Source organism: Lichenostomus cassidix, chromosome 6 (genome assembly GCF_008360975.1).
Source record: "Lichenostomus cassidix isolate B80296 chromosome 6, HeHo_3.0, whole genome shotgun sequence".
Taxonomy (NCBI): Eukaryota; Metazoa; Chordata; class Aves; order Passeriformes; family Meliphagidae; genus Lichenostomus; species Lichenostomus cassidix.
This window is the reverse complement of record NC_139487.1, coordinates 26,025,016-26,037,685: the sequence shown is the minus strand read 5'-3', so window position 1 is coordinate 26,037,685 and position 12,670 is coordinate 26,025,016. Positions and strand designations below refer to the sequence as shown.

Below are 12,670 nucleotides of genomic sequence, written 5' to 3'. Positions count from 1 at the left end.
GAAAAATATTGTGCTTTTCCTTTTAATTCTGGAATACTAGGCCAGCATTTTCATTTCATTTGACTCAGTGTAATGAAATGCATTCTGCTTTTTTATATCTGATGTCTACCCACTTGGACATCTGCATATCTGTCTCATCTCCTCAAGTGCAAAGGGCAGCTTCAGAAAAGGTGGAAGCATGCCTGCTTCCCCTGCCTTGTTCACACCAAACCTGCATCTTCCTGGCAGATGCTGACACCACCTCCCCCTCTTCCTCCCACTTGCTTGTAAGTGGTCTCCACCATAAAGCAACGTGCAAGAAATATCATGGTGCTGTAAGGTGTTTACCTGCATAGGTTTGTCATACCAACGATTGGCCCCGTTTTTAAGGTAGCCTCCTCCATGCAGCATCTGCAATGCCATGTTGGTGTTGTTGAGTTCCACCCCAGTGGGGCTGTCCAGGCACACCAGGCATATGCACCGTTCAATCATGTCCAAAGAGTCGCGGTTGGTGGAGTCTGGGGATAAAAGAGTGAAATGTTCACATCTTCTTATCTCTAAGTGTCGCTGTTGAGCAGCTAGCAGAGTAAAGAACTCAGTTCTCAGTGGCAAGAAGGAAAGACCTTTATTGTTTTGATTTCATCATATATATAGAGTTTTCAAAAATCACCCAGATTGGTCGGTCAGAAACCTCCCCGTAGGCCTGATTGGCCAGGCCTGCACCGTCCAGATCTTGGGACACTGTTTTTAATAACATCCAAACTTTATCTTTATTTATAAAACACAAAAAGAATTCTCATGGGAAAGACCTGTGCTAGCCACATCTAAGTACCACACTGGCTGGGGAACCCTCTGCCTTGGAGAGCACTGAAGATCTGACCCTGACTCTGCAATGACCTGCTTTCTGCAGAGCTTCTCTCAGCAGCAGATCATCTCAGTGCAAGGGAACATTATACCAAGGTATTAATTCATGTGTTAAATTTTGTAATACCTCTGTGTATCCCTCACATGATTCAATAATAACCACTTTCTTTTTCTGCCTTTCATTTCCTGAAGTAATTGTATTACAAAATAGATCTATTTTACTCTTAAAGCCTGCATTGCTTACTTATTTTATATACAACATTTACAGAGGACAGGTGGAAAATAGAAAATTTCAGAGCTCACGCTATTGCTGCAGTATTCTGCTCTGAAACAGCAGAGCTTAGAGTGTTTTTGTGTTTTTCCCCCATTAAAACCCTTTTGAGAACAAGGAACAGCAGGCCCCATGTTGTTTTTGTCTTGTTGAATTAAAACCCTCTTGTCTCTCCTGTCCCTCATCATGAGGTTATATTGCCTACATCACATGAGGAAACACCACATCTGTGGATGAGGTTTTGAGGTTTAGTTTTTAAACATGATTTTGCCAAAATCATGGGTTAGCCCATTAGACTTCTCTTCTGTCACTACTGCTGAATAAAATGGGCTTTTCTGGATTTCATTCTGTTTCTTTTTCCCATGCTGACACTCTTGCTTATATGGTTGGACTACTGAAGGTGTATTTACTTTGCCCTCAGTACTTTCCTCCTTATTTATGGTGTATTTATGTGTTTTGGTTTTTTCTTCTCAGATTCTTTGTCTAACTCAGAAATATTATGAAGGTTAAGGATTTGTTGACATCCAAGCACCTGTTTGAAGCATAGGAGATATATAATTGTGAGCACTAAATACAGTTCTTAATTGAAAAGACAGAAGTGCGCAACCTACAACAAGAACTTGTTTAATTTAAAAACATATAACATTATTAACTGCTGTTAAATGGTTCTTAACAAGGTCAAAGGAAAAAGTGATTTCAAACATCAACATAAAATTCCTTTTCTTCTTAACAGATCAGCTTTCATCTGCTGGTTTTGCTAGATTCTGGTGTAAATGATTTTTGTTTCAGAATGTTCGTAACAAAAGATATGAATTCAGATTGGTGAAAACTACTTTCAAGTCTGTGCTAAGTTCAACAAATATGTACTCAATTTGGGAAATTATTTTAGCTGACAGAATGGAAAAATATTTAAATTTAATTCCAATTTGCATTTGAAATATGGGAACATTTCAAGATGTGCATGTTTTTAAGGTTTGCAAATATGCAAACCTTAGTAGCTTGAAAAGTAGCTTGATTCTCTGAAAGAACATTTTTCATAGTAAGAAATAATGCACCTTTCCAGAAGGAGCAACATACGTTAGTGAGGAGCTAGAAAGAAATCCAGATGCTTGTTACCATCCAGGTTCATTCTCCAGATGCTGTGTAGTGAAAAAGAGACCAAATATGCAAGAAATCAAAAATGTGTCAAGAGAAGAGGAGGCAAGAGATAGCAGCGCCTGAGAAGGAAGAGGGGAAGCTGTGGCCTTTTGCAGGTTCTGGTAAGGTACTGCCTATTGCAGTTTGGTGGCTCCTGCGAGGGAACATTAGCAGCCAGGGGCCCAAGGGACAGAGATGGTCAGCCTGACTTCTTGCAGGCTCTCTGGGGACCTGGTGGAGCACAGAGTGTGTTGTCTCCTCTTGCCAACAGAAGTACAGTCCTAGGGAAAGCAGCTGGAGCACCTGCCAGCTCCTGCAAAGGCTTGAGCCAAGAGATTGTGTTCGATGGGGCGTGCAGAGAGGTTGCTGCCCTGCAAGATGTGAACACCAGAAGTGTCCCTTCTGAGTGTCTTCAAAAGCATTGAGAAGCTTTGTACAAGAGAAGACATGTCCCTGTTCTCTTGGCTGTAAAGCTTTTCTAGTATCTCACACTTGCAGGGCTGACCACAATTGTGGTATTTTTTTTCATTGATGGTCATTCAGCCTACAAAGGCTGAAAAGATCCTTGTGAATGGAAGTTGCCCTGTATACATCAGCTTCTGGTGTTTGCAGACAGGCACCTTTGAGGAAAAACAGCTTTGATAGTGATTTACAAACTGCTTACAGCTTGCTCAGCATTCTGCTTTACGCTGTTTGATAGGTTTATATATATTTCATTGTGGCTGCTACCCACACATCTTTGACAGCTACGAAGCCCTTAGTCTGACATATGGCTCCAGGGTATCTGGAGTCTAGGTATTAGAGTGAATAAAATTAAGCTCTGCTAGAAACAGAAAAGTAGGGGAAAGATGCCTTTACAGAATGAAACAGACATGTCCAGAGAGCTTATCAAACGCTGAAAAATTATCATGTGAAGCAGGCAATAAATTGCACAAGAACTCATGAACCATGACTTGGGAAAATATCTGCAGGAAGAGCTAAAACAGAGAAAAGTAAGAACAAGACTAAAGCCCTGCAAGACATTTCTTCATTTTTAATGCACAATTGCATTGAATTGGCCAGTCAGCTGTTGGTTAATTGGTTTTTTTTTGTTTTGGTTTTAAAAAGGAAAATATGAGAAGACAGTTCTGAATCAAATTCAGATATTCTATGCATGAGACTGCAGCCAGTCACTTCACACAGAATTCACTTCCTGGACTTAGGAAGAGTGAGTTAGTTCTGCAGCCTGAAGGCAGTTACAATACTGAGTGTGTTTGTAAATCAGTGATGGCTGGATTTATTACAATATCTTGGACATTTTCACATGTAGATCTATCCTCTACTTGCAGGTCTCTGCAGGCCCATGGATATATCTCCTTTATAGCCCCTGTAAAGCACTGCAAAGGTTTTCTGTCCCAAAGCATCCTCTCTTGCCCTGCCCCACACAGACCAGCTGTGGAGTGACTCTTTCACCTCACTCTGCTTCAGAGGTTTTCTCTTTCTCTGTTATTTATTGTTGCATGAACATTTCTCCACCACAGATAAGAAAGAGAAAGGGCTGTTAATGATCATATATCCATGTGTAATAGTAATGCATTCACCTATATAGTGGAGCTGGGCTAATATGAATGGTCTGGGATGGGATTCCTGCTTAGATTAGAGAAGGCTCACATTATGGTGCTAAGACATGATAGCGCAGAATCTGTTTTTTTTAGCTGCGTAACTCAGTTGGTTTGCTTCTTGATTAAAATGAATATTTTGGCAAATGCCAGGCAATCTAAAAACACTATGGAGAGGGTTCTGCTATTTTAATTGATTTTTATTTTTGCTTTTCTTTTGGATGATGTAGGTTAACAAAGATAATTTTGCTGCAAGTTGCAAGGCGTTGACTGTTTTACTTAATAGTATGGCATGAAAATAAATTATTAGGTGTTTACCTCAATTTTCATTCAAATAAATTATTTTTTGTCTCCTCCCTTAAAAAGAAGTGATGGGAAGGGGAGGGGAAAGCTTAAAGATGAGGTTAGTGCTACATACTATTGCTGACATAATGGCCAGGACACTCTGTGTGTGCGTATCTATACTAAGTTTTTATAAGCACAGATAAACTTGAATAAGAAAAGGGGAATCTTCCTTAGGATGGTAAATGTATTTTGACACTATTGGCAACTCGTGTATATTCTAGGGCATTGATAAAACAGTGATATTTTCTATAGCATTGCTGAACTGGAGATAAAGAGAGGAATTAATGTTTTCTTCAGGAGGGAAAAGTAAATCCAGAAGACATGTAAAATGGCAAAAAGAGGGCATTTACATCATGTAGCTTCAGGGTAAAATACATAAGGTGTGATCTGATAGAGGTCACTAGTCCCATCCTTTATTTTCATCTGTTTCCAAATCTGACATTCAAATCCAGAGTCTGAGGCCCCTAAATTCTGCCTGTTGTAAAAGAGAGAGAGAGCTATCCCCAGATAATAACTTGTGTTATCTTTCCTAGATACTTACATAAGATTTGGTTGAATCAGCCCTGGTACCTTCTCCATTGACTAGAGAGAGTACACAGGTAGATTCAATAGGTGTTTAACTTGCAAATCCTTTTGTTAGATAAGATCAATAATGTCAAACAGTTTCCAAAAGGTAAGAGGATACCTCATTCCTATTGGCACCAGATGGATATGAAGAAAGAGACAAATCACAAAATTTGATGTAATGTAATTTATGTGATGAAAAACAAAGAATGGAGTGAGAGTTATTACGTGGCATAACATTTAAACATACACAGCCAAAGGGTCAAGTAATTCCTGCTGCTCCCCTGGTAACACACATCTTACATATACTGAATTTACTACTGCTGGAAAAAATCAGCAGTGAGGTTGCACATTCAGTCCTATGTTTGCTGTGATGTTTGTTCTCAGCAAAGAAAGGCAGTGATGGTGAGGAGGATGATGATGAAGAAGAGAAAGCTGGGATTGCTGCTGCTAACCTTTCATAAGGACCATCCTGGCCTCTGCCCACTCTGTTCGTCCGTCTGTTGTCAGCAGGCCAATTGGAGGCAGCATTTCCTCTTCATTCTCTGCCATTTTTGCTATCTTTTGTAACTGAGTGAAAAGATCTCCCTCACTGAGACGACGGAAATTAATGACAACATCCAAAACAAAAAACTGCAAAAAAATGACAGAAGTCAGAAGATCAGTCAGAGGTAGGTTGGACCCTTTGCGGTCCAACATTTGCTGTCACCTGGGTAGGTGCTGAGCTAAAGTCCTGCCTGGAGAGCCAGGCCTACAGGCAATGGAACACAAAACCACTAGGGAATGGCCCAGGGCTTGCCCCTCCTGTGTTTTTACACCAATGTAATGCCAGTTGCCATAAGGGACTTATGTTGTGTGCTAGGCTCAAATAAAATATATGCTGTTTGAATAGTAGCATATTAAAAGAACTAGGAGAATTAAAATCAGGAAGTATGTAAATAATTTTCATGGTATTATTTGTTTAAACATAACCTAGAGAATCCAGAAAATTTCCTGCACTTCCTCAAAAAGCAGGAAACACTTCACTGGAACCTACCTCTTCATTCCAAGAGGGCCTGCAGGCATGGCTCCAGTAGTGCAAATAGTCAAGCTGGGTTATAAGGTCCTATGCCCAGAAAATAGACTCTACTGCTCCCTGGCAATTACTGTTTGGGGCAGATTCACTCTAACACTTCAGTATTTCTGCCTGCAGCTGTGTTCAGGCATAGCTTAGGGCCCCTACATGGTGTCTGTGCCATGCATAGGTATGATGTAATATAGTTGTGCCAATATGGTGTGCCAATACTTGACTATCAAGAGAAGAGCATTTCCAGCAAATGCACTCTAACATTATTCTTTTTTCTCTGTGGTTTCATCTCTGTTTATTAAACATTTTTGTTTGAAAGATAAAGCAAATGAATTCTGCCACATTCTTCCTTTCTGCATCACTGTACTTGGAACATAATGTGGGCAAAGGACAAAAATGCTGCAAAAGCATCTTTTGGAAATATTGACCACAAATGCTTGGTGAGAAGTGAGTTCATATGTAGCACACTAATTGCATTTCTGAACAGAGATTAGATTATGCTCTTCTGTAGTGAATTTAAGCAAATTAAGAAATATTGAAAGGTACAAAAAGAAGAAAAGTAATTTACCTGATTGTTACAAGCAACGATGATGTGCTCTGGTTCTGGCATTACATTGCTTTTCTGGGCCACGAGGGTATCTTTGGTACGTCCTGGAAGACGATAGGAAGAAAAGAGTCCATAGTATTGCTTCATACAGAGAGGATGACCGGACAGCTTTCCACGAGAAAAATCAGTAGGTAAAGCATGGCTGCAGAGAAGGAGAAAAAGCCAGAGGAAAAGAGGGGAGAGAGACAGAAAGGAAAAGAAATCTAATCTGTCCTTTGTTCTGTTACAATTAGATCAGGTATAACACAAATTGAGTAATAAAATGAGATTACAGTATAAGAGAAATAGATGAATTCCCATACCAAGGTTAAATACATCATTCCTGGCAGCTTCATGCATATTCATCAAGCAATTGCATTATCATTGAGTGGAAATGGAAACAGCAGGTCACAAGCAGCTTTGCAATGTGTGTAGGAAACCAGCCTAGGAGGGACCCCAGAAACTTGGCAGGACAGAAGTCAGCAGAAAGCTGGGAAAGACCAGAACCTCCAAGAAAGGTACTGATGAAATTCCCTGCAAATCACAGCAGCCCTGTACTGCACTGACTGGTTAGAGGGTGTGTGAGAGGGCCTTGCCTGACAAAAAGGAATGACTTGGGCAATACAGAGGCAATTTCTGTTTTCCACAGGTCCTCACTTTTGTGCTAATTTATGCTTAGACCTATGGAGTAATATGCACTGAAAACTTATTCCTTTTTGATTGGAAGGCAGGTGAAAACAACATCTCTTAAAAGGCTTCTTTAGTGGTCAGGAAAAAAAAAGTTATCACAGTCACAATATGATTATGGATTGTAAAATGCCCCACTAACACTGCAACAGGAAATAATGGTGCTGCTGGTCAGAAGAGGCTGCAGTGACAACAGCAGGAAGAAGATCTTAGAGTGCAGAGATTTTCCTTCAGCAAAAGAGGACTAATCTACCAACTTGTCAGATGGGCAGGGGTGAAGAAGCAGGGAAGGAAGTTTACTCTCATGCAGCTGATAAGGGGTGGTGTTTTATGCTAGTTTAGTTTGGTTAACCATGTCTTTAGAACTGTTGCAGTTCTAAACCAGGGATATTCACTTTGGTTCCCAACTCTCAAACTCTCTGCATCACTTATTTTCTTGTACAAGCACATAATACATACATGACTTGAAGAATCATGTATTTCCCCAGTGTTTTTAAACAAAAAGTAACAAGAGCATAAGTAGCTTATTTTTACTAGCTATTGAGCCAGCCTGTCTGTGGTGATGTGTTATTTCTCTGGTGGGAAGGAGGTGGGACAGTGCTCTTAAGAGGAGACTGCAGTATGTGAAGAGTGCCAGGAAAGGTGTGCAGGCTGTGTAACCACAGTGCTGCTGCTCTTTGGATGTGGGGCGCACAAACTTCCTCTTGTGTTCTCAGTATCTCTGTTAGGCAAATTGTGTGTGTCCTTTTGGGCTGCGCTGTGCCTGCCAGGGTGATGACTCCCAGCCATCAAAAAGGATCCTTTTTCAATGTGTTATACTGCAGGAATACAGCAGAAAGCGTGTAAGAAATTGCTGAAGCACTTGCCCTGAAGCATGGGGGAGCCCCAGCCCTTCCCAGTGGTGGAAAGGTGCAATACAGCCCAACTGTACTGAGAGCAGCCTTGAATCAGAAGCCCTGTGGATACTCAAGCTCTCTTTCCAAGCTACTTACGTGTCCAGTAAAGCTTTGTAGTCTTGCACTCCTGAAATGAGATTGGCAGCAAACCTGCAAGTAGCAGAGAGAAGTGACATCAGTCTTTTGTCATTTGGCAACACTGGGCTGTTTCTGGAAGACAGAGGAAAGCCTGAATGATTGATGACATAGCATAAGGAGAGAAAGTCTTCCGGCTTGGCAAGAAGAGCTCCCTGCCTACACCCAAAACCTAAATTAATTCGTGTCAAGAGAAATATGAAATCCAAAGATGGTCCCTTCAAATGGTTAAACAGACTACCACAGGAGGAAGCCTGAGAGTGCTTATTTAGAGAATGGGAGCAGAGGCTGAATATTTAATAGAATCTTCTACACGGGTTTCAATATCAATACTCATAACCTGTCCAGTATTAGAGTACTTCCTGTCCTAAGCAGATTGTTTTTTTTGCAGAGCTGTGGACAGGTGTATTATTTCCTGACACTGTCCGTTTGCACTGTGTCAGAATGGGAGGCTCTGAGAAAAATATTCCTTGTTAAAGCACTTGCATTAGAAAATGCAAAGTGGAGGGTTTTTGAAAGCTGTGTGCACAATAAATTTAGTTGGTAATGAATGGAAGCATTTATAGTTATGTTTAAAGTAAAGTAAAAAGATGCATTAGCTGTCTGTGCAAAATGTTAAAATAATGCATATTGGTTTCAAGGTTCTGGCTGTTTTATAATAGCATAAATTCACATGCAGTTAATTATTTCAGTAATGAGCAGCTAGAGAGTGCTAAAAGCAAAGAGGAAAATTGGACTATATGAAGGTAGAATTTCACTGTTTTAAAAGGAGGAATGTTTTGGCAAAGGCTGAAGAATGAAACCCAGTTTTAAGGGTGCCTGGAGAGGTATATTCTGTGCTTGGCTACGTGCTTACCTTCTCACTTTTTAAATATAGTAATTGCCCACAACAGCTCAAAGCAGAAAGATCAGTTCAGGGCTGGGAATGATGGGCCTGGAGAATGCAGTGTTCTTGGGGAAGAATGATTTCTGAATTCTTATTCTTAGATCCCCTGTGTTTCTGGTGCCCTTTTGTGCATCTGAGAGGGACAATTTAATGCCAGCATGGCCTTTTCAGTTTGCAGGGTGGCTACAAGCCATAGTGAAGCCATGTTAAAGATTATTTTACTTCAAACCGTGTATCAGAAATTAGTATTTATTTTTTTCATCACAGAGGGGTTTACTGGAATTACATACAGTAAAAAGCTTTGTAAATATGCCTTAAAGTTATAAATCCAGTGGCATTTTTTTCATGCAATAAATGTAATAGTAATGACATTTTCCTTTCTGAATATTGGTATGAGTTAACTCAGAAACACTGCCCTCAGTCAGCAGGCCTAGTAGGAAATAATTTTAATGGCTGCAGCCCTTATTTTTTAATGAAAGTTGATTGTCTTTTTGCGAAAGCTGTAAATATAAAATATCCTTTCATTTAGCAAAAGCTGCAAAGTCGTAGTACATTACCTCAGCTGGTCATTTACATCCTTGAAATACTGACGAGCAAAGATAATTGCAGGGCTGGAATTAACTGGAAGAGCCAGCCGGTTGTTGAGGTACATGTCATCCAGCCAGTAGTTAAACACCTGAGGGAAGGGGACACAACATCTTAAAGCTGCAAACAGTGCACAGGAAAGCAGTCTGGGGGTGAGGGGACAGAGCCTGGTGCTCTTGGTGTCAGCCATGGGCTCTGATTAATGGAGCTGCTGAGCATTTTCAGTCTGGGCTCTGTGACCTCAGCTCAGCTGAAGTCAGCACCAATTCCATAATCCTATTTCTCAATCAATGGCAATTTACAGTGTGTTCCATTAAAAACTAAACAAGCACCAGATTGTGGTGCTTTGGGTATTTTGTTGTTTGCTTCTCTCTACAACCAGAAAATGTTTGAATACAACATGTTAACTCTTGCATAGTGATTAGAATATGTTTAAGAGATTGCCAGGGTTTTACTAGTGGTGCCTTTCCTCAGGGGGCTTCAAATATTTGTCAATGATGCCAAGATGCTCCATTGTGAGCCATCAGATACTGTCCTGTAGCAAGAGAGAGTGAGAAAATGATTTCCTGAGCCTAATGGTTCGGTCTTGCAGATAGTGGCATGTGGATAGGGCCTCTGGAGAATTCCCTCTGTGTCCACTGACACAAATGCAGATTGCTGATTCTTGGCCCAGACAGACACACATTAAATTTCTAACCATTTTTATTGAAAACACAGATGAACAGTAACTGCATTCCTATATGTGTGAGCAGAGATTGGAGAATCATTATTTAGAAAATGGAGGCTTTCATAAAAAGATCAAATGGTCTTTCTGAGAGGGCAGGCTTTGCATATGGTAACTATAAACAACAACAAAATTATGCAAAAATAATTACAAATGCATGCATCAGTTGAAAAAGTTTTCCTCCGAGATATTTCATTGCTGTTAGAACAGATGCCCCCACAGTCTCTAGAGTCTTCAGGGGAACATGCTAGAGCTATACTCCTAGCAAGTTAAATTCCAAATAAAACCATTTCTAATTTATCTTAAGAATCAGGTACTTATTTTAATAACCAGTATTTTAAATTGTCACGTTTTCAGAAAATGCTTATGCATTCTTCCTCCGTAATTTTCATGTGCTAAGTGTTCAAATGAGCAGTTGTCTTCTGGAACACTATTTCCTATCAGGAGCACTATTTTAAATGCTGGTTAGTTTAGCCACAGTGAAGTTCTATGATAACAATACGAAAACAAGATTAAGTAGCATTTTTTTCAGAAATTAAGTTTGTAAAACGAAAGCACTGATAGCACTGTAGCCTTTTTCCCTGACTATAGCAGCAGTTTGATGGAGTTTTTTTGTGTGTCACACAAAAGGAGAACAGTAATTCACTGACATCAGTAACAAGCTTGCAGGATTTCACTGAATTCATAAAATCATTTTCCTTGCTGGGATAGAAGGACTTCAGTAAAACTCTAATTTTCAGCTGCCATATTCTAACATGGTTAATGTGGGCAGGATGAACTGCGACTTTGTGGAATGATAAAATCTACTTTCGCTATGGCTTATTTAATATGCCTGCCTTGGGAAGCAGAGACCTGAACTTTTTTAAAGGCAGAAGTCTCAGCATGGTCTGAGTGATAGATATACATGTATGTGCATATTTGGCAAAGTAAATACTTCAGGGTAACTACATTGGTATAGCGTGATGATGAATGGCAAATAATAGTTCAGTTTCAAAAGACTAATTCCTTTAATGAAGTATTCCATTCCAGAATAATTGGAGTGGATCAGAACTTTGGGTAGATGGCTATGCAAGGCATTTTTAAAGCCTTATCAGAAAGTATTTTTAATTCTAATAAAAATTCCAAATCCTGTTATTAAAGGCAGTGAAAGAAATTACATCCAAAAGGGATGTTTCCTACAGGTATTGTGATACTTCTATGCATGAACCTGAGGTGAATTAATGTCCATATTTATGTCAACAAACTGTTGATCTGAAAACATAAGAACTACATGGATTTTGACATAATTTGAAAAATCTAGCCTACTATGTCTAAAATAATAATTTCTCAGAATGACCTCTGTTTGCATTGACCTGCTGAAAGGAAACAGTGATTGCATGTAGAACATCAGAAAGAACTTGTAAATAAGCATCATCCAGCACAGAAATTATTTTTGCCACTGCATTTGCTTACCCAGTTCATTGTCTTTTCACTTCTTTCCTCAAGCATTTGCTGCAAGGATTCCCCCAGGCCTCCTGCAGTTCCAAATTGTTCCACGATGCCCTTGGTCTTTTTAAATTGCTCCTCTGCCACTAAGTGTTTCATGCACTGGAGGTACATGCGTAAGGTCTGTTGCAGTGGTGGAACCGGAAGTTTTGGCACTGTCTAGTCATTAAAATGAAATATATATTAGTAAGTAATTCTACTTGTCCCCTATCTGTCGTCTTTTGGTTTTTTGTGGGGTTTTTTTTGCTGATTAGTATGTTACATTTATTTTAAAATTAGTCTATTCTGTTTTAGCAGTTGAGAGGCCTGATTACTACAAATGTACGGTTTGTAGGCTTTCAAATGGATAGACTAGGGGACTAGTGGAAAATTACTGAGGAGAATATTCCTTGGTAAAAATTCTGGAAATCCTAGGACAAAGAGCAAATACTCTAATTTGCAGAATTTTCAGATTCTAGGAAATCTGCAAATACATTACAAAATAATAAAATAATATCTTAAGGTATTTCATTAGAAAAAATGTGCATTTAGCTTATGATTAGTGAAACCATGGGTTAATACTTGTCTGATTGGTAATATGAGTAGTTATAAAATTATAGAAGTAGAAAACATGCAGGTCTACCTGTTCATTAGTACTGACTATGCACAGTCCTCAATAAACTCATGTTTTACCCTGCCAAATCTCTGCTGTCAGTCAGTCTGGAACCCCCCTGGAAGGCTTGATAAAATGTTTCTGTCCATACTTCCTTTATCCTTACCCTGTTCAGAGCAATAGGATCTGGGAAGAAAAGAGTTCCATGCTGTCCATGCAATTAAGTTTCCTTTGTTTTTTAATGTAGAATTAACCCAGTGAAGTGTAATT

General features: G+C 39.6%; 2 protein-coding genes across 5 annotated transcripts in view; one reads left to right on the top strand and one right to left on the bottom strand.

Moving 5' to 3' along the window:
* LRIT1 (leucine rich repeat, Ig-like and transmembrane domains 1) overlaps positions 1–12,670 on the top strand; it is a 117,096-nt gene that overhangs the window by 27,401 nt on the left and 77,025 nt on the right. The gene's annotated exons all lie outside the window — the stretch shown is intronic.
* The window catches only part of CHAT (choline O-acetyltransferase), a 33,670-nt gene that overhangs the window by 16,544 nt on the left and 4,456 nt on the right, over positions 1–12,670 (bottom strand). Inside the window, exons 3-8 of the mRNA XM_085064110.1 lie at positions 11,776–11,967; positions 9,572–9,690; positions 8,090–8,143; positions 6,393–6,573; positions 5,214–5,391; positions 328–497 (exon numbers count right to left, since the gene is read on the bottom strand). Of these exons, the coding sequence (XP_084920236.1) occupies positions 328–497; positions 5,214–5,391; positions 6,393–6,573; positions 8,090–8,143; positions 9,572–9,690; positions 11,776–11,967 (894 nt within the window). The remainder of the gene's footprint in view (positions 1–327; positions 498–5,213; positions 5,392–6,392; positions 6,574–8,089; positions 8,144–9,571; positions 9,691–11,775; positions 11,968–12,670) is intronic.